At 38.7% G+C, this 22,094-nt stretch overlaps 1 protein-coding gene and 1 long non-coding RNA gene across 7 annotated transcripts in view; one reads left to right on the top strand and one right to left on the bottom strand.

Moving 5' to 3' along the window:
- LOC126084556 (uncharacterized) overlaps positions 1–6,926 on the bottom strand; it is a 136,601-nt gene extending 129,675 nt beyond the window's left edge. For all 4 annotated transcript variants that reach the window (XR_007519032.1, XR_007519035.1, XR_007519034.1 and 1 more), the window contains exon 1: positions 6,589–6,926. This is a non-coding gene — a long non-coding RNA (uncharacterized LOC126084556). The remainder of the gene's footprint in view (positions 1–6,588) is intronic.
- Positions 6,927–7,013: 87 nt separating this feature from the next.
- Positions 7,014–22,094, top strand: part of REV3L (REV3 like, DNA directed polymerase zeta catalytic subunit) — a 210,824-nt gene continuing 195,743 nt past the window's right edge. For 2 of the 3 annotated variants that reach the window (XM_049899056.1, XM_049899045.1), the window contains exon 1: positions 7,014–7,524. In XM_049899056.1, the coding sequence (XP_049755013.1) occupies positions 7,386–7,524 (139 nt within the window). In that variant the 5' untranslated portion in view covers positions 7,014–7,385. Of the gene's footprint in view, positions 7,525–17,283; positions 17,411–22,094 lie in introns of those variants that run through there. The other variant, XM_049899065.1, reaches the window with a different exon arrangement.

Here is a 22,094-nt window from a genome sequence, read left to right as displayed (position 1 = left end):
AAAGGCATTTGACTGTGTGGATCATAGCAAATTATGGATAACACTGAGAAGAATGAGAACTCCAGAACACTTAATCGTGCTCATGAGGAACCTTTACATAGATCAAGAGACAGTTGTTTGGACAGAACAAGGGGTACTGGGTAGTTTAAAGTCTGGAAAGGTGTGCGTCAAGGTTTTATCCTTTCACCATACTTATTCAATCTGTATGCTGAGCAAATATTCCGAGAAACTGGATACTTATTCAATCTGTATGCTGAGCAAATATTCCGAGAAACTGGACTATACGAAGAACATGGCATCAGGATTGGTGGAAGACTCATTAATAACCTGCGATATGCTGATGACACAATCTTGCATGCTGAAAGCGAACAGGACTTGAAACACTTACTGAGGAAGATCAAAGACCACAGCGTTCAGTATGGATTAGGCCTCAACATAAAGAAAACAAAAATCCTCACAACTGGACCAATAAGCAACATCACGATAAACGGAGAAATGACTGAAGTCGTCAAGGATTTCATTTTACTTGGATCCACAATCAGCGACCAAGGAAGCAGCAGTTAAGAAATCAAATGACACATTGCACTGGGCAAATCTTCTGCAAAAGACCTCTTTAAAGTGTTAAAAAGCAAAGATGTCACTTTAAGAACTAAAGTGTGTCTGATCCAAGCCATGGTGTTTTCAATTACCTCATCTGCATGTGAAAGCTGGACAATGAATAAGCAAGGGCAAAGAAGAGCTGATGCTTTTGAATTATGGTATGGATGAAGAATACTGAATATACCACGGACTGCCAAAAGAACAAACAAATCTGTGTTGGAAGAATTACAGCATGAATGCTTATTAGAATAAAGATAGCGAGACTTTGTCTCCCATACTTTGGACATACTATCAGGAAGGACCAGTCTCTGGAGAAGGATATCATACGTGGTAAAGTAGAAGGTCAGCAAAAAAGAGGAAGACCCTCAATGAGATGGACTGACACAGTGGTTGCAATGATGGGCTCAAGCATAACAATGATTGTGAGGATGGCACAGGACCGGGCAGTGTTTCATTCTGTCGTACATAGGGTTGCTGTGAGTCAGAACTGATTTGACGGCACTAACAACACAGCACACAGCATAGCTAGCAGTATAAGAGATAAAGAAAATGGACTGATTTGAGATATCGTTTCACCTCCAATATGCTATGACATTAATATTCTTAAATCAAGAACTAAAACTTAAAAAAATAGAGACACAATGAAACTAAGTTCCTAAAATCCAATTTAATAATACTACCCTAGCTTATTGTAACTTCCTCAGTTTTTCCTTGGGGCTTTTCCTCCCATACAGCCAATTAACGAAGATGTCTGTAAGACGTTTTTCTTTGCTTTTCCATGGTCCCCTGCTCTTCTTCTTAACTACCAGAAACCACCTTCTGTCTGGAATCAACAGACCATTTATGTGTATGTGATACATAAACCCACTGCTGCTGTTATTAGTTGCTAACTAGTCAAGTCCAATGGCAACCCCACGTGTGCAGAGTAAAACTGCTCCATAGGGTTTTCAAGGCTGTGACTTTTCAAAAGCAGATGGTCAAGCCTGTCTTCCAAGGCACAGCTGGAAGGGTTTGAATCGCCAACCTCTCGAGTAGTAACTGAACCCTTGACAGTTTGTGTCATTCAGGGACTCCTTAAAACCCACTAATCACCTCTGAACTTTCCCCTTAAATATTTGTTTCATCACCCACATTACATTGAGTACACATAAGGCTACTCAAATTTTTCAAAGTTGCAGCATACACTGAGATAATATATGAAAGTTAACTGTCAAGTGCCAATAAATTCATAGATGATTTGGGAAAAAAGTCACCATAGTTCTGCTCTCTCGAATATGGAAACTGGAAGTGTTTTTAACTCTGTATTTTGCTCTTGAGAATCACTAGCAAAAACTGTACGTGACCTTTCATGCATCTGTAGTGATCTCGGTTCCTACCTGCAGACAGTGTGATCCACTCGAGTTCAGTGGAGAGCACTACTCCTTGTTTGGAGGCATTTAGAAGTGTTTGGGGGCATTTCCAACTGTCACAGTGACATGAAGTACCCAGGGGCCAGGGATGTTCAATGTCCTGCACAAAGAAGAATTGTTTCAACCCAAATGCAAGAAGTCCCCTTGAGAAACACTGAGCTCAGGGCACACTTCACGACCATGCAACCTGTGAAGTCACATAGGGTCCTGTGCTTGGTTTAATGCTCTGCAGTCGCTGCCTCGAAAATCTTAATCATTTTGTTTGAACTGCTAGTCTGTCAGTGAAGTCCAAGGGTACAATGGAAGCACACACATGAGCAAATACATACTGTGTGTGTATCCACTGTTCCTTGTTGCCCCACTTGCATATAGCTTTCATGCGCATGGTGAGCACAGATTTCTGGTGGATCCATGATGCGCGGGAATTCAAAAAGTCACAAAGCCTGTACAAGGTCAGCTTGTTACATCTATGCCTGAGTAGGGGGAGGCGCTGACAGCTCCAAGAGGCCATGCTTTCCTTTAGAACTAGAACTTGCTTTGAACACAGAAAGAAGGCAAATGGAATTCTAAGAAACAGAAATGACCAAAGAACTCTAGAATATCCTCTCTTACTTGGGTGTTATTTCCCTAGTAAGCAGCCAACCATTTATGCTGAAAATGATAACAAAGAAGGAGAGCAAAAATAGGGCAACCCACAGTTCCCTTTTCTTTCTTTCCTTCCTTTCTCATCAGTAAGTAGAAGATAATGTTGGTAGAAAGTGTGTGTTTCAAAAAGGGAAATAAAAACAGTTGTGCTAGCTAGCTTTGTGTGGTGTTTACACTGTTCTGGTAAGCAGGAAATGTACATGTATGCACAAGCTACAAAATACAAGGCTTACCTTGTAATTTCAGTGATTCCAGATATGCATTAAATGCTCTTATAAATATTTTCATTTGAAAATAGCAATGCACAATGTAAGAATGAACAGTAAAATTCATTCTAACAATTCAAAATTTTTATTTTTCTTTACTTAGAATGACATTAAAAAGCAAAGTTAAAAAACCACCACGACAGGTCATGGGAGAGATGGCAAAAGAAAGAAAAAGCTTCATATTTTAGTACATATAATGGCACTTTTTTCCTGTTTTTGAACAAGGGGCTCTACATTTTCACTCTGCACTGAGTCCCACAAATTATGTGGCTGGCCCTGACTGAGCTAGTTTAAGCAGAAAAATATTAAAAAATATTTAGCTCACAGGCCTCTTAGAGGGCCAGAAAAACAGGCTTGAGTAATACATAACTAGAAACAACATTCAAGAAAATCCAAACCAGGGAGAACACTCATCATACATCATAGGACTGTGCTAGTGGAAACCCATTCCACCACTAGCTGCCAGTCAGCACCTAAGACTCCAACAATGGATGCCGGTCCTCCTCCCCAACTGCCCAGAGGAACCAGACACCTCCATCATGATGTTTGCCAGAAGATCCCAGCTCACTGAGTAAAGCTGAAGCACAATGTTGCTCATTTTCACATCCAAGTCTTGAATGGGTGCATGTGGTTGCTAGGAACTAGGTCATATGCTGTGATGTGCTGAAACCTGCTCCTAATTGTTAGCATCTTTTCCTAACTAACACCATATTCAGTGAAGTCGCTTTGGTAGCTTGGGAGTGTTTACACCATTAAAATTGGCTAATGCTGTAATCAGGGTCCTCCCCACCCCCTGTTGTTAAACATTCACCAACATACCACTGGTCTCCTGCCAACACTATAGCTGCAAGACAGTATGGGAACTGTAGTTCTTAGCTTTCCAGCTTCCAAAGTACAGAAAAGCAAGCTAGAAGGTGGCTGAATGACTGCTGAGTTGAGCGGATCTGCCATAAAATTATGGTAGCCATTGCCTTCTGTCTTAGATTACAAATTGCTAACAGGCAGATGCTAACAGATGCTGAATAGTGTTGGCACAGAAGGCTGGGCAAGCTTTTTATTAAAGGTATGACATGATGAGTATAGGTCAGTAAACCAGGAGATAATAATGTTAAATGATATGACTGAAATACACTTTTATGATGCTAGACTATAGAAAGAGGCCATGTCTATCTTATTTTCTACCACATCTCAAATAACCTGGCAAAGAGTAGTCACTCAACAACTCCAAAAAGAGATGCTTTAAGGATTAAGTGTAGATTCTTGGAGTCCAATTTTGGCATTCTTCATATAGTATGTAAGTAAGACATTCGCAGGTGATTTTACTGTTCTTAGGTAAGTTTGACTTCTAGATATCAACAGTTTACTGTTACACTTTCACATACGTTATTTCATTTTAACCTTATAACATTCCTGAGAAGTTAAGGCTTCTTAACTTGTAGAATTAATAGATTTCCACTTCACAGATGAGGACCAAACGACAAAAAATAAAGTGACTTTTCTAAACGCATTTACCTAATTAATGATGGTTTAAAATTCTCACACACTGACTCAAAATTCCAGTGTTCTTTCTCACTTCAGGAAGAGTATTTTTATAAAATACAATTGTGAGTGATTAATCAGGTTTATAATTTGAGTATCAACTTAAATGGCAAGCAATGTACACAACAAACTAATTTCATGTTGCAAATTTTTTCTTCTTCAAGAGTAAACAGTCATTCCTTGGAGTTCTAGAAGGATTTGAATTGTGATTACAACTACCTTTTCTTAAAGTAAATGATGATGACTTGAGAGAGAGGGTAAGATACTCTCTTCTAGAAACAGCTAATCTGTTACTTTGATGCGTTTACCTTTTTCTAGTTTAGGAACAGTATAGTTTTTAAAAAATAGATGCACTTGATTATAATATAGTACAGGAATTCTTAAATTTTATGCTGCTTAAGAATCATGGAGGTGGTTAACAACACAGATTTCTAGGCTCAATCCCAAAAATGTGATTCAGTAAGGCCAAAATATTAAAACTGAAAGGACACCCTAGTGTCATAGAACACTATGAGAATCACTGGTATTGTGCATCTGACAATCAGCTTGCACAAGCCATTTATTTTCATGAGAAAATGCATTTTGGCATGGTAATCCTATTTTTAAATCACTTCTATAGTCTTCTAAAACTTCAAATCAATTTCAGGAATTTTGCCTCTTAGAAATGTTATTAGGTAATTTCCCACATATTAGTAAAAATCTTGCCACCTCTGTTTATAAATCACTTCTATAGTCTTCTAAAACTTCAAATCAATTTCAGGAATTTTGCCTCTTAGAAATGTTATTAGGTAATTTCCCACATATTAGTAAAAATCTTGCCACCTCTGTTTATAATCATTCTCTGAGGTAGAAAACTACAAGGTACTCTACTGTGATAACCAGTCTCAAATCTCTCGGAGTATAAATTCTTATTAGCATTTATATATTATGGAATTCATAGACAGCTAATTTTCAGTGACCTGTCCCTTTGAGCCTTTTCATTTTCCTATTGGAAGACCCACAATGGTTCCAAACGAGGGCCTCTCAAACTACTTCAAATATATGGTAACCTACTAACCATTATAAAGCACTTATATAAATACATAAATGTGAAAGAATGATCTCTACTTTGGGTAGCTGAAAATGACTGACAAAAACCTAATTCGGTGGCCTATTTTGAACTGGAAGCCATGGTTTCTGCCTCGCATAGCTTAGAATCTTTTTTGTTAGGAAAAAACCCTTAAGGATGTATTTTTTAAGAGAAACCCTGTCATTTCAAGGATAAGAAAACTGAGGCCCGAAGAGGCCATATGATTTGTCCAAGGTCACGCCCAATATTAGTGGCCAAGTCAGATAAAAACCCATCAGTTCCAAAGGCCAACTCAACTGCATCTGTTTCTCTCTTTTAATTCCGTAACTGTTCTTCACCCTTCTCGATTCTTGGGTAAAGCAGTCTAACGATCCTTCACCACACCCCCCCTTTGCCTTCGGGTAATAAAACCTTGTACAACGTACTAATGAGTAACACCGGGAGTCCACCGCTAACGCGGTGACTTTCACAGGTCTTTTCCTTGGGCCAAAAAATTCTCTGAAAGGCTCTTAATCCTTCATTTCGTTGGGGAAGGACGAGGAGGAGGGAGGTCACCAGGCGCTGACAAGCCCTCACATGTACAGGCGCGCGCCCGGGACGCAGCCTCCGGGGACGAGGAAGAAACCAAGGAAGGATATACGAGGGCGAGAGAGAAGGAACGGGGCGGGGGGAAAACCACCGTCGCTGGAAATCCCTGTGCACTGGATCTGCCAACACCTGGTAAAGCTGAGTAGAGCCGAACGTGAATAAATCTTATTAACTGGCCGGGTGCAGACACCGCTGCAACTCTAAGGAGGAGGGGTCGCGGCGGCTTCGGCGGCACGTTCCTGAGGAAGCGCCACAGCGGCCCTTTTATAGGCCGATGCCCGCGCTGGTGCGCCCCCGCCCCTCGCACCGCCCCCGGGCCACGCGCTAGAGCCGCCCCGTTACCTGAGAATGGCCTGCTGCGTCCGCGCCCAGCCCCGCCCCGCCCATCCGCTGCCCGCCCTCAGTCCCTGGAGCCCGCGGCCGCACGATATCTGCGCTTCGCCACGTTCCTCCCGCGGGCGGGTTTTCTTACCTTGTAGAAAACCATCTTCGCCATTGCCCCCGCCTCCTCTGCAGGATGTGAAATGGCGGTCGGCGAGCCAAGCGCGAGAGCCGCAGCTTCGGCCAATCCCGATCAGCCGCCAAAACGGCCCTGAACAGTGGTGTCCCCCTCCAAGCCCATCCATGACATCGGCGTTCCGCTGCCCCCTCCGCTGCCCCTCACCCAGGTGGCCGTGCCCACCGGCCGAGTCATCGATCCTCCGCGCCCGGCGCGGGTTCTACTTCCCGCCAGCCTCCTCCCTCGCTGCGTGCCCGGGGGCAGGGGAGAAAACACCTTCTCTGCCCCCCCGCCCCCGCAGTCCCGCTTGGGTGCCCGCCCCGCTCCCCTCCCTTTCCAGCCGCGTCCCCTCCCCCCAACTACTCACAGCCCTCCCTTCGCCGCACAGACTACCCCCTTCCCCCCCCCCAGTGGTTGCGTCCGTGACATCATCATCATGGCAACAAGAGCTGCAGCCTGGGACCGAGGAGCCCGTGTGATCCCCGGCGACGGCGGCAGTGGCGGCAGCACCAGCACCGACGAAAGCGAGAGGGTTTCTCTCCGGCTGCCCCTTGCCGGCTGCTCTTGAGAAGGCGGCGGCGGCAGTGCCAACACCGCCCCTCCCGCCCGCCCTCCACCGCCCCTCACGGTGTCTGTGTGTGAGGGGAGGGGGTGCCGCCTCCGCCGCTGTGGGGCCGCCGCTGCGGAGCGAGCCGCCGCCGTCGCCGCTGCTGCTGCAGTTGCTGCTGCCTGGTCGCTAGTGAAGGGAGGCGGTGGCGGCGGCGGCGAACATGTTTTCAATGAGGATAGTGACTGCTGACTACTACATGGCCAGCCCGCTGCAGGGGCTGGATATCTGCCAATCCCCCCTCACCCAGGCCCCTGTCAAGAAGGTGCCGGTGGTGCGAGTCTTCGGAGCGACCCCGGCAGGTAAGCGGATGCGGGGCGCGGGCGGGAGCCGGCGGGGCGCCCGGACCGCCCTTCCCGTCGCGCACACGCGCGCACGCCGCCGGCGCCGGCCCTCGTGGGTCGCTGCTGTGTCTTCTCTCCCTTTCGCCCTCCTCGCGTTTCCTCTGGTGCGTGACAAGAGGCGCAAAAATGTGGGTCCGCGCGAGCGCTGCGCCCCCCCGGGCGGGGAGCTGGCGAGCGCCGAGTGTTTACACTGCGTGTGGGGCCGAAAGCTGGGTCGGCACTCTGGTGCTGGAAGAGCGAGCTCCCGCCTACACCGCTCTCGCCCCAGAGGATGGGCCAGGTGGCCGCGCCATGTCCTGTGTGGACAGGCTCCCAGGGCCCCTCTCTGAGGTCGGACGCCGGTGCGATCACGGACACCTCTTGCGTCTTCTCTTTGCCCCTTCCTGGAAATGGCTTTACGAGGAGAGGGGAAGTGTCAGCTCTGTTGTCAGTCGCTCCCGGTCGCCTCTCTTCGCCGTCGCTCTCCTCTGCCCCTTCCGGAGACACTGGGGCTGAAGAGAGTGGCGCCTGGGGCCAGATAATCTTTCTCACTGAAGTGACCATGTGGCTTTGCTCGGAGTGCAGGTCGTGACTCCTTAGAGTTTAAAGCTTCAGAGTCTAGGGACAGGGCGGTATCCTCAGGTGAAATGCTTTCAGGGAAATGTGCGTCCTTGGAAGTAAGAAATGCGTGTTTATGTTGCCCTACGTAAAATATCCCGTCTAATAGGTAGAATTTATTAGGAACCACAGCAAAACTCAGCAGCACAAACAAAAACTACCTCTATGCTGAGTAGTAGGATTGCGTTTTAGATACACGCATTAAAAAAAAAAAAAAAAAAAGCTGTTTTGAAGAAGGGGTGGGTGACGGTGCCAGCAGTGAGAGAAGCTATATTCTCAAAAGCTCTTGGGGGTTTTTGATAATATAAATACAATTATGGCCAGAATTACAAGGTATTTTAAATTGCTTTCCTTTTCTACGTGGTTTGAACTGCCTGCACGAAATAATGAAGCTGCCTCCTAGAAAGGAATGCTTTTACCTCTAGCTGTGTACCGCCCTTTGAGATTTTAGATAGCACTTCCCACTTGATGCTCCTTGCCCTCATCACCATTCATCTTATTACTACAGTCAGTTTCTGCGGACTACCAAGATAATAGCACCTTCCCAAACACATGCACTCACTCCAAGCAGTCGTCTTTTAATGTGAATTCTCTTTGTTAAAAAATCTCAGCATTGTTGATGAAGTTTGGTAGAATATTCCTTTTTAAAATAGCGTAAAAAGATTTTGATCCGTTCCTTGTAGTTAGGGGGTTTGAGTGCTGTTAACTGTTGAAAGTGTAACACTTGAAACTTTGATCATATTGGAGGATGGAAGGTAGAGGAAATAAAGTGTTCTAAAAGATTTTTTCGGTCCTTTTTGAATATAGTGGTGCTGTCTTTGTTTCTAATTGGAATGTCAGTGTAGTATACCGTTTGTTCTCACTTCAGGTGCAGTGAAAGGATAAGCTCTGTTCAGCCAGATTTCCAAATTATAAAGCGGACATGCTAATAGGATGTACTGTGTGTGGCATTTCTGTGTATTACAGTTTGCATGGTTGGATTACTTTTCTACACATAGTTTTTTCACTACCCAAGTCATTAAATATGTATTCCTCAGTGATTTTTCAAACCATTTTGTAGGAAAGTTTTGTTTGTGGAAATGGCTTTAAATGAATTAACTGTAAGCTAACAGTAATTCTGTTACGTAAAAGAATATTCTCTTTTTAAAAAAATAAAGAATATGATGTATTTCTGTATTTATGAATATAAAAAAGTTAGACCCATGAACTATTTATACTATGATGAGAAATGTTTATTTCTCTCATCCTGGACATCTTACAATAGATTTTAAAAGAAAATCGCCCCAAGGAGTTTTTGTGTTTTTTATTTTTTGTATATTTTAAACATACAATGTAAATGAATAAAAAAAGTAAGCCTTTTTTGGTACATACATCAAAAGATATAAAGCGTGATACAAAGAAACGCAAATTTCAGAATAAGAGTTTAAAGGATTATCAATTGAGTTTGCTGTAAATGTAATTCACAGTTTCAAACACAGAAATTTGTGTTTCTTCAATACAAGAAAAAAAAATTTAAGTCATTGATATATATAGTTTTCAGCTTTTAGAAATCAAGCCAGCATTTTTAGCATATCAGAAACTCTCATTGAAGTTAGTATTAATTAAACATAAAACCTACAGAATTATCTGCTTTTGAATTCCTTCCCCAAACAAAACTAGGCCAGGCCATGCACTCAGATAAAACTTGAAAATAATATAAAAGTGAGACCAGTGTGACTAGTAAAAGTCTAAATGCTAGAATGTTTAATGAAGATGGTTTTAGTATTTGAAAATACAAGCTGTTTATATAGTTACTAAAAAGTAAAATGAGTTAATGAAAATTTGTAACACAAGATAAACCTACTCTACATAAAATACCATGAACAAAATCTTTCACAGATAGGAGTTAATTTTGGAAATTCTTAATCCTGTACCTTGGTTTGGAGAAAAGATGTTTTTAAACTGAATTTGGTTTATAAATGAGATCCCGAAAAGTAGCAGAAGAAATTTTCTCCCAAATAAAGTCGTCATTTCGGAATTATAAGTTCTGAACTAATAGAAATTGGATAATATTTTTTTTCCTAGCTCAGTTTTTTCTGTCATTGCATGAAAGGTGTTTTTCTGCTTTAGAAAACAGTCCAGTTAATGTCTGGTAGTCCTGTGTTTTGAGGACTCATGTTGAATAAGAAAAAGGTATCTTAGGTTAAAATGTTTTCATATTTCGAGTTGGTGGAATTGGAAAAAGAATAATAAAAGTGGCGTATTCAAATTTGAGTGATAAAATTTGATTGATTAATCCCTTGCTGACGGAGAATATTTTAAAATTTTCTTAAATGTGAATGAAGGAATTATTTAAAACAAAAAACAAAACCTTCTTTAACTTATTTTTTCAATGTCTTGAGCTTTGTTTTGATATAACAACATATTGAACAATATCATTTGTAAAAGAAATGGTTAATTTTTTCTTATATAACAACATTTTGATAACTTGTATTAATGGAGGTAAGCAAGGTTATGAATAACTAAAATATAGGACAGTTTTTTGCTTAGTTTGAATGTGAGTGTGACTGCTCTGGGAATTCATTTAAAATAAAATCCTGATGCTTCATTGTGAGAACCTGACTCAGGTGGACCTGGGAATCTGTCCAGTTTCCGTATCCCAGCTCTTACTTAGTTGCTTCATATAACTCTCTTCACGATGAGTTTAGACGCTGTCTCAGTTTTCTCAGCACTAGGTTAAACAGACGTATCCTTTCAAAGCGCTTGCCTGGTGAGATGCAGAAGAGGAGTAAATAGAAGAGTGTGAGATGTCCACAAAGCAAGTAATTAAACGAAGTATAAAGGGAAACAGACTGTAGAGGGAGCTGCTTGTCTTTAAGATTACTGTAAGAAAATCTGCCAGTCTTAAATCTTCCTTTAGCTCAGTGAATATTTTAGTGGGCTGTTCTCCATGCCATCAAACATGAAATCAAGTTTTCCACATAAGAAATCGGTAATCCTGAAATTATATGTACATTTTATTACTTATTTGAATTGTAAATATATATATTCTCATACTTTATATTTTATAAATTAACTATAATAAGTTACCAAAACAACTCTTTTTTTGTAAACTGGTAGATTATTAAATAAGTTTGAAATGAGTACAGTTTTGAAAACTATAACATATGTTGACAACTGAGATTACAAATATTTTTCTAGTAAAAGTCTTGCTTGCTCATAGCCTCGTTAAACCATTTACAAATATTTCAATATCACGTAATACATCATTATTAGAGGGGAAGATTTTCAGGAGCATTACTGAGATTTAGTGACTCTCATCACAAACAAAATTAGTAATTTTATTTAGTAGGTACTTGAAGCCCTGAGTAGCAAATTTTATTATCTTTTTGCATTATATTTGGTTAAAATCACAATTGGTAAGTCAGAGGCTTAAGCAGGAATTCTCAAATCTTTGGGCGCAGTGAAATCTAGTAATACATGATTCAATAAATTGAGTGTTCAGCGAATACTTAGGGAGAACTTACTGTGTATTTTGAGTTATTTTTTTTAGGTGCTGTTGTCAAGAACAACTTCTACCTTCCAGAGCTCACAATGTAGTAGAGATGATAGACATGTAAACATGAGTCATGTGTGTTATTATCAGACTATAGTAGAAATGTGTGTAAGACATAGTGAGGGCTCAAAGGGAGGGCATGTTTAATGGCCACCTCGTGGGCAAAAAGAGAGTCAAGGAAGGCTTCATTAAGGAAGTATGGATTAAGTTATTTTAAAAGCATTTTTAAAGAATTAAAAAATTCTGAGGTAGGAACACATATAAGGTAATTCACAAATGAAGAAAAAACTGCTTTCTGCAGGGCAGCTTGGTGCTACTTATCAGAATCTTTTAAATGTTCTTTTTTGACCCAATAATTCCAGTTTTAGAGATTTTAATCTACAAGCATAAATCTTTTGGCTTATCTAATTATCTTTTGAATCCATCTATATACTTTATTATTCATCACCACCCTAGTCAAAGCTACTAGCATTTTTGGACTGGTTTAGTACAGTAGCCTCCTAATCATGGCCCATCCTGATCTACTGTGCCCCCTTCTAATCTGTTTTCTACACTGTAGTCGGGGATCTTTTCAGAATGCAAACCTGATTATATCACCCTACTACTCTATATGCTTTAGTAGCTTTCCATTGCGTTTAGCAAGGACAAAACTATATGTCTTACATGGTGGTGTCTACATGTCTTAAAAGGTCTTGAATAGCTTGGCCCTACCTTTCTGTCCAGTCATGGCTTGAGCCATGTTCTTCTTGACTTGCTCTCTGTGTTCCAGCCGTATTGGCCTATTTCAGTCCCTCATTCTTGCCATGCTGTCTCCTACAATGAGACCTTTGTAGGTGCTGTTCCCTCTGCCTGCAATGCTTTTCCTTTTTCTTCACCTGCCCTCTGATTTATCCTTCCTCAGGGAAGCCTTTCCTATCATAGATTCTAAAAGCTCCATGAACTTTGCGTAGTACTTGCTATACTTGTGATTTTATATATGTTGGAGATTAGTATCTGTTTCTCCTAATAGATTGTAACCTCCATAAATGTCCGTAATGTATTTATTTTTGCTCATCGTTAGAGAATCAGTGCTTAGCGCACAGTACTTCAAACTCAAACATTTGTTGCAAGAATTAATGAATAGAGGATAATGATCACAGAGAACCCCATATGTCTAACAATTGGGAAATGGTTATATAAATGGGATATATTCATATAATAGGATATTTTATATCATTAAAATCATGTTTTAGCAGAATATGTAATAATAGGAGAATATGCTATTAGAATATTATATGAAAAAAATCTGTTCACAAAATAGTCATTTGTTAACAATGCAGAAAAACTATAAAGATACATACCAAAGAATAAAATTTAGTTATTTCTAGGAGTTGTATTTTTTTTATTTTTCAGATTTTCTACAGAGAACATGAAAGATTTTATAATTAAAATTATCCATGTACAAAATTAAGGAAAAACTGACTTTCCAGATATGTTTCAGAAGTATAATAAAAAAGACATGAGGTTCAATAATGGGCTCCAAAATAACACCAAAATGCATGATTATATGGTGATAATATAGTACTTGATTGTATAAATTCTATTCGGGAGTTGCAAAAATAATTCTTATATTAAAACAAGCTAGTAATTTTGGGGTCTTTTAAATAGCCATTTATATGAAAGCTGATTTAATTTTAAAATGTTTTGAAAAGTAGTGTGGTTTTGGCACATGACAGCAATGACATAGAATAGAAGCTAGAGATTAACTAAAAAATATATGAATACTTAGTATATGACAATGAATGCTGGCTTTGCCTATCAGTAGGGAAAAGAAAATTATTTCATAACTAGTGTTGGGATAGCCAGTTAGTCATCTATGAAAAGAAAAAGTTGGTGTCCAGATGTGTCAAAGATTTAAATGTGGGAGAAAAAAATAAGGAAAACTTAGGATAATTATTTTTAATATAATCCAGGAATGAAGGCCTTTCAAAGTTCAAAACAGAACTGAAGCCAAATTGGCGAATTTTACAGCATAAAAATAAGATTCTGTATGGGGGAAAAATCATAAAGTTAAAAGAGAGACTGGTAAAACATATTTGGACACTTTTCACAAAGGACTAATTTCCTCTTAATATACAAAGAGCTCCTACAAAATAATCCAATAGAAGAAATGAGCAAAGAGAATTCATATGAAAAGATGTGCAATTTTATTTATAATAAAGATGTAGATTAAAGCTACAGTATAGTATTTTTCACCCATCATATTAGCAAAGATTGGTTCTACAGTATAACTTGGGGAAGGTGATGGAGAGGGGAGGTGGACATTGTCATACATTGCTGGTGGAAATATGAAGTGCTTATTCTCTATGGAAAGCAATTTGGAAGTCGTTCTTAAATTAAAAATGCACATACATTTTGATCTAGCAATTTCATTCTAGGATTTTATCCTTAGGAAATTTCACATATGTGTCAAATGAATATGTCATAAGAATATTTATGGCACCATTATTTGTGATTAGATTGATTAGAAACAAACTAAGCATAAATCAGTAGGGGAGTGATTAAGTAAATTATGGTGTATCCAATGGAATACTTTGAAATATCCTTAAAAATACTAGGTCAACACTACGTGTACTGTTATGGTGCTGTTTCTAAGATACATTAAGAGAAAAAAAGCAAGATACAAGACTTATCTATCTGTATGGAACTGTGAATGTACAGCTGTCTCTGAAAGTATACAGGATAATTTGGTAACAATGGTTGCCTCCAGTGAAGGAAATTGGTGGCCTAGAGGATAAGGGTGGAAGATGAACTTTTTTTAGTTTACTGTTTGTTAATTTTTGGTTATATGTTTTTTTTTTACCATGTGCATGTAATAATTATTCAAAGTTAATATTTTTAAGTTAAGTTTTGCTTGCAGGAATTGATAAGGAGGAATAAAAATAGAAGGGCGTAATAGTCATTGTAAACTATTACAATAGTCAAGTGATTACTGCAATGCTGTGTAATATTTTGTTAGAGGTCTTTTAGTTCAGAGCTTCTAGTTGATGTTACGTGGCTCACTGCAGGGTGACTAGTGGAGTGGTGTCTGAAGGAAGGCTGTGGGGTCCTCTAAGCAGAGAGCATGATGACTGACAACCAGCAGTTACTGTTCCTTCTTGGTATTTTAAGTGTTTTAAAGGAAGGTGTCTTATTACTCAGAATCTACTTCAGCGGCCAGCCATAGAGCATGCAGCTAGCTGCCCCTTATAGAGAAGGAATCCATGGAGCTGCTGTTGGAGTTCACAATCCAGGTGTTTGAGGGGCATACCGCCCAGCACAAAGTGTAGTCCGTTGATGATGAGAGGACAGAGGAGCAGGGAGGGCACTCCTGGGGGCCCAGTTTTAGCATGGATCTCTGTATTCACCTTTAATGGATCCTGGGAGCCATGTGCCATTTAGTTTGCTTCAAAGTGATTGCCTAATGATGCATGTGTGTTCCGCGAAATTAAGCATTGTTTTTAAATAATTGTTCTTGATGTAAAAAAGTTTAGATTTGAAATTCATTCATATTATAACAAACTTCAGCGTTATACATGTCAAAGAATATCTACCATAGCACTTTATATTTTAATTATTTTCTATAATTATATAAAGAAAATACAATGAATCTTTTTACCAAATGTAGATGCCTGCAGATCTCCTTCCTATTGGCCAGTGTGTTGAACAAATAGTATTTACAGTGTGAAAAAGGTTGGGAAGCGCTGTTTTAGGTGAATCCTCTCATTTTATGTAGAGAAAACTAAAATCTAAATAGGCCAGTTCAGGGATTTTTCCACTGTCCTTTAGTTGGTTGGTGTAGGGCCGAATCTAAAAACTAGGGATTTTGACTCTCCATCCACTCACTGCCTTACTTTGGCCCTTCAAACCTGAAGGAAAATTAGAGGAAGGCATTGATGATAATTGAAAGAAAAAATGCATACCTTGGAGGAATTGCTAACAGAGCTACACATACATAGTTTAGAAATCTTTGAGGGCCTACTGTGTTCAATAGGGTTTAGAACCGTTCTATAGAGTAGGTTATGATAGGATTAATTTTGTGATGATTGTAGCTATGTCCTTTAAGAAGTATAAAAGTGAGACTATAGCAAGAAGAATTTAGGATAGCTGAAAAACAAAAATTGGTACTAGAAGTTTATATATGCATTTTTCCAAAGAAAAAGGGACTGTATTAGGAAACATTTGAAGTTCCTCTGGCGCTATAATTAAATTTTCTTTTACCTTGCTTTTGGTTGGATTGGAATTTATTCAATTAAAAGCATTATGAGTGAAAAATGATAAGGATTTTAGTAGGTCTCAGAGAATGTTGTCATTAGCCCTAGGTTTTCAAAGAAATACTTAAAATTTATCAAGTAAGACATGGGATATGTTAAGAGATGTGTTACTTTGGTTCCTGGCTTGTATTTCAATACACAATGATACTGAATCAAAGAGAAAATAATAGGAGTTAAGGTACAGTTAACTTTGGGTAAAATTATGTTAACTTAATAGCTTTTAGATAAGATATAGATAGAACAGGCATGGGTGATCTTAGGCAATTAAAAGTAACTCTACTGTCCAAGCCATGTCACATGGATATATTTTTGAGACCACAACTTATTATAAGTAATAAAAGTAAGCCACTCTTAATGACAGTGTATTTAACCTCCTTTTTTTCCTTTGGTCATTTCTTTTAAGTTTTACAAATGATCTTCTATGTTTCTTCCAGTGTTGTGTAGATTTTTAAATATTTCATTTTTTTAATGAAAAATATTTTATTGCTTAGTATTGGCAAACTGGACTGTTTTCTGTAGCAGAAATTTAATATATGCCTAGCAAAGTGAATTCTGAGGAAAATGAGTAGTAATTGTCAATGGGAAATTTATATCTTTTTTTTTTTGCCAATTTGAGTTTTTTTATTTTTTTTTTAAGATGATAGTTTTGGGAAATAGTAAGAATTAGTGGTCAGTTTTCGTGGTGGCAGTTACCTAATTTTCTTTGGGTTCAAAGAGCATTTGTTATATAAACAATTCAAATAATAAAAGAAAGTATGTTACTTCAGAAATGCTTGTATAATATATAACAGTTTACAGGTTTTCTAGTTTTCCTTCCATTGTGATTACCAAGGAAGTATAACAAGAATTAAAAGAAATCTCTGATTTTGCATGTGTGTATATATATATATATATATATATATATACACACACACATATATATATATATATATGGAAACCCTAGTGGCATAGTGGTTAAGTGCTATGGCTGCCAACCGAGAGGTCGGCAGTTCAAATCCGCCAGGTGCTCCTTGGAAACTCTATGGGGCAGTTCTACTCTGTCCTATAGGGTCGCTATGAGTCGGAATCGACTCGACGGCGGTGGGTTTTTTTTGGTATATATATATATATACACACACACTTACACTTCAAAGTAATTTATATATTAAATTAGATTTTGTTTAAGATGGTAAAATGAAAGCCTTTGTGAGTAAGAATACATGTTGATATGTAAAAGAATGTAAAGTTAAAACATTTTGGCATACTCCTAGTTTCTCAGAACAAGAAAATGACTAATCTAAATCTCATTTCAGAATAAAAATCAAGACAAGCCACATAAAAGCAACCTAAAAATTAAACTGTCATCATATTATTTGTTTTAAAACTATGGAATAATATATCTGAGGAAGATTTCTCTCAAAATTGTTTTTCTCAATTTCAAGTAAGTAATGTTTTGGTTAATATATTGGGGGTAAGGGGGGTGGGGGCGAGCCTTGGCATTGAAGTTGGTAAATCCTACTCATCCTTAAAAGTAACAACTCAAATATCCATCTCCTTAAATTTATCCTTTTCTGACTCCTTCCCCCACCCCCCAAAAATTACCTCCTTAGTTTTCCATAATCCCAGCCCCCTTCCACATTGCTGTAAAGGGCGCATTACACTGCGTGTTGTGTTTGTCTGTAGGAATAGTTACGCGGCTGTACCCTAATGTCCTCTCGTTCCGCCCCCTGTAGTAGAAATGAGTATGCGTTTCCTAGGATACAGACCTAATCCTGAATCCTTCCTCTGCCTCCTACTCCTGGGAGACTCTGGACAGGTTATTGTACTTCTGAAATTAATTTCCTTGTTTGTAAAATGAATTTCAATTCCTACCTCACAGGGTTGTTGTGATTAAATAAAACGACCAGCAGAAGTCTGGCATACATAGTAACATAGATATTAACTTTTTAACTATTCTATCACCAGAATCTGCCTCATGTGTTCTAAGCAGTCTTTAAATGTTTGAATTGAATTGAAATAAAAATGGAATTATTGTATTCCTCACATTAGGACAAACTAAAATATCTGCATATTGTGGTATATGGAGCCCTGGTAGTGCAGTGGTTAAGAGCTTGGCTGCTTACCAAAAGGTCAGCAGTTTGAATATACCAGCTGCTCCTTGGAAACCCAGTGGGGCAGTTCTCCTCTGTCCTATAGGATCGCTATGAGTTGAAATTCACTTGACGGGAACAAGTTTGGTTTTGGTTTGTCGTAAAAAGCTTTTTGCAGTTGTTCACTGACTCATATATCTACAGGCTAGGTAATCGCCTTTTAAAAACACTTTTAAAAAATTGACTATTTTTTGTAAGTGCGCTATGTAGGCCTGCTCTTTTTTAAACTGTTGAAATTATTTCCATATATATTCAGAGAGAACTAACTGTTGCAATACACACAGACGTTTGCACATGTGTGTGCAAACCAGTTACGGTCCAGTTGATTCTGATTCGTGGCGACCCCATGTGTGTCAGAGTAGAACTGAGCTCTGTAGGGTTTTCAGTGGCTGATTTTTTGGAAGTAGATCACCACACATTTCATCTGAGGTACTGCTGGATGGATTCCAACAGCCAACCTTTCAGTTAGCAGCCAGGCTCTGTGTGTGTGTGTGTGTGTGTGTGTGTGTGTGTGTGTGTGTGTGTGTGTGTGTGTGTGTGTGTGTGTGTGTGTACACATATGAATGACAGAAAGGTATGCCGGCCTGATCTTGCCTTGAAAAAGGGCAATCATAGGTCGTTGATCAAGGAATAACTACAGTTTTCAATGATGTAGATTAGGTTAAAGGTTTTTATTATGAAAAGAGCCTTATTTTCCAAAGCTATCAAGAGTGCCTTCTTTTTTTTTTTTTTTCAATAGTGGGGAATGTGTTGAAAACATGTGCCAGAGGTCACACCAAAGGTGATATGGCTATAGGATCTTTTGTGCTTTTGTTTTTGCCTTTTGCAAATTTGTAGCACATAAAAAAATTGAAGGTTTTAATATTTAAAACTATTTAGGATTGTAGAATGGGGATCAAATAAATTCGTAATTGCCCAGAGCTTTAACACTCTTTGTATATTTTCTACACTTATCCCACGGTGTTTTGTTTTTCTTTTTTGTATTAAATAACATTGTCTTTTAATTATTTTTTGTGAAATCACTAGAAGATTTTCAAATTAATTTTGATGTACAACACCTTGGTTGAGTGATGCTTCATGAATTTAATATCAAAGCCGTTTTAATCAAAAGACATTAATTTTACATCATTGTACTAGTAGAGGTGATAGACCATATATTGAGCCCTTACTGTAATGCCCTGTCCTAAGTGATCTATATATATTAACTTACTTAATCTTAACTCCTCTGTAAGTACTGTTATCCCCATTTTACAGTTGAGGAACTGAGGAGTGGAGGGGTTAACTTTTGCCTAAAGTTATGTAACATATTGCTCACTGAGCTCATAGCATGTGAGAATTAAATGAGACAACATGCATTAGACCGTTACTTACCTAAACAGAAGAAGCAGAGAAGCAAAATCTGAGATTTATGTCTCCTGACACTTCAAGAATTTGATAATAGCCGTTATTGACAAGTGACAGTGATCATGAATATATTCTTGTATATGCTGTTACTCTGTACCGATCTGTCTTTTTCTGAACAGTGTTAATGTTTTCTCTCAAATTCATATTTGCATTTGAACTGAATTGTTTTACGTATGTGTGTTTATAAGGTGAATATCAGCCTAATGTGAAATATTTTTATGAGTTTATTTTAATTAAACAAGTAGTATACAAATATGTTTTCTTTGTGCAATTTAAAAAAACAACAGGTAAAGGAGAAATTCTCCTTGATCACCAATCCTATTCCCCTCTCCACTTGTATTAGCTTTTGCTGCTCCCTAAAACTTCCCTTAAACTTAATACCCATTTGTTAGCCCATTCTTCTGGGCTGGGCTCAGTTAAGCAATTCTGCTACTGCTTCTGGCAGGCTTGTTAATGTGGCTGCATTCAGTGGGTGGATTGGCTGGGAGCTGGCTGGTCTAGGATGACTTTACTCACACATCTGGAAATTGGTGCTGGCTGTTGGCTGAGGTGATGGAGGGCTGTGTGTCTCCCGTAAGCTGTTGATGTTAGGTGCCTTTGAGTCAGTTCTGACTCATAGCAACCCTGTGCGTAACAGAACAAAACACTGCCCCGTCCAGCATTATCCTCACAATCATTGTTCTGATCGAGCCCACTGTTGCAGCCACTGTGTCAGTCCATCTTGCTCAGGGTTTTCCTCTTTTTCGGTGACCTTCTACTTTGCCAAGCATGATGTCCTTTTCCAGGCACTGGTCCCTCCTGATAATATGTCCAAAGTATGTGAAATGTAGTCTTGCCATCCCTGCTTCTAAGGAGCATCCTGGTTGTACTTCTTCCAAGACGAATTTGTTCGTTCTTTTGGGAGTTCATGATATATTCAGCATTCCTCACCAACACCACCACAGTTCAAAGGCATCAGTTCTTCTTCGGTCTTCCTTATTCATTGTCCAGCTTTTGCATGCATATGAGGCCATTGAAAACACTGTGACTTGGGTCCGGGTCAGGCACACCTTAGCCTTCAAGATGACGTCTTTGCTTTTTAACACTTGAATCCATTTAAAGATGTCCAGTAGGCTAGCCATGGCTTAGTCACCTGTAGACAGTAGTAGGGTTTACAGGAGCAGCAAGTGAAGGCAAGCCCCACATATTTGCTGTTTTCTTATGGCCCAAAGCAAGTCTCATGGCCAAGCCCAGAGTCAGTGCAGGAGGGTTGTGTGAATCATTGGTGGGCTATTATTGCAACAATCTACTATACTACTGTTGCTGACTGACTCATTTTTCCAGGAAACATTTGCCAATGTGACAACTGACATTGCCCCTCTCTTGAAAAATTGAGTGTTTATGTCAGCAATTCAATAGTTTAGATAAATTTAATTCATTCTTTGTTTTTTCCTGTTTTTATTACATTCTTATTATCCCTCAGCATAATTCTTGGTTCCATTCACTCATCAAATATTTACTAAGCACCCACTAAGTGTAAGGTATCGTGAGGTAAGCAGCAGATGGAACAAGACCACTGTTCATTATCCAAGTTTCTTAAACTTGCCTACTTGTTTCATTATTTGAACAAAATTCTATAAAAACACAAAACCGTAACATTTTTTTAATGTCCTACTGTTCACAGTAGGGTGAACATATCTTGTATGCCTTATTTTTTAAATGTCTTACAAGAATTTCTTCAGATGAGAAAAACTGAAGATTGTTTCGATCTGTACTCCCACCAGCAATATGAGACTTTTCCATGTCCTCATCAAGATTAGTTTTCAATTATTTGATGTTTGTCAGATAAAAACATGGATTTCGGTGTATTTTTAATTTGCATTTCTTTTACTGTGAGTGAGATTGTCTTTCTGTATATTTGAGAGCCATTTGTATTTCCTTTTAAAATGTACTATTTGTTTATATCTTCTGCCTATTTTCTGTTGCAAGTCTTGGTCTTTTGCTTATTGAGTCTAAGGAGCTCTTCGTATATTAGGAAATTTGGGCTCCGAATTGAGTCTCAAAGATTTTCCCAGTTTGTTTATTTTTATGGTAAATGCTTTTTATTTAAATACTTTTTTTTTCATTTTATAAAAGCCTTTCACATCTTAAATGAGGCTTCTAAAGCAATTTAGTTAAAGTTACGTTTAAATATTAGAAGTGGGAATGGAAGGAAAAGATTCTGACTTTATATAAGAGGACTTTAAAAACTCTTTGAATGAATAGTTTCAAAAGGATCCAATCTTTGATTTTTTTTTTCCCCTCTTCTAGCTTTGCTTCAATGGTAAAACTATTACCTTTGAAGCTAAGAAGTAGAGTCATCCTTTGGAGAGCTATTTTTAGATGATCAGACTATATAGAACAGATGGAAAATAGTCAGAATACTTTGTGTCACTTAAATTGTTAATAATGTTGCTTTGAGTTTTATCTAACTTCAGCTCGTATGCGTGTGTGTGTGTGTATAATGTGTACAGTACATACATGTATAGTGGTAGTGGTTCAAACATTGCTCTATATAATCCTTTACTTACTTAGCCACCTTTACCTAATCAA

This window comes from Elephas maximus, chromosome 1 (assembly GCF_024166365.1).
Source record: "Elephas maximus indicus isolate mEleMax1 chromosome 1, mEleMax1 primary haplotype, whole genome shotgun sequence".
NCBI classification, from domain to species: domain Eukaryota; kingdom Metazoa; phylum Chordata; class Mammalia; order Proboscidea; family Elephantidae; genus Elephas; species Elephas maximus.
This window is presented reverse-complemented; position numbering and strand designations above follow the sequence as displayed.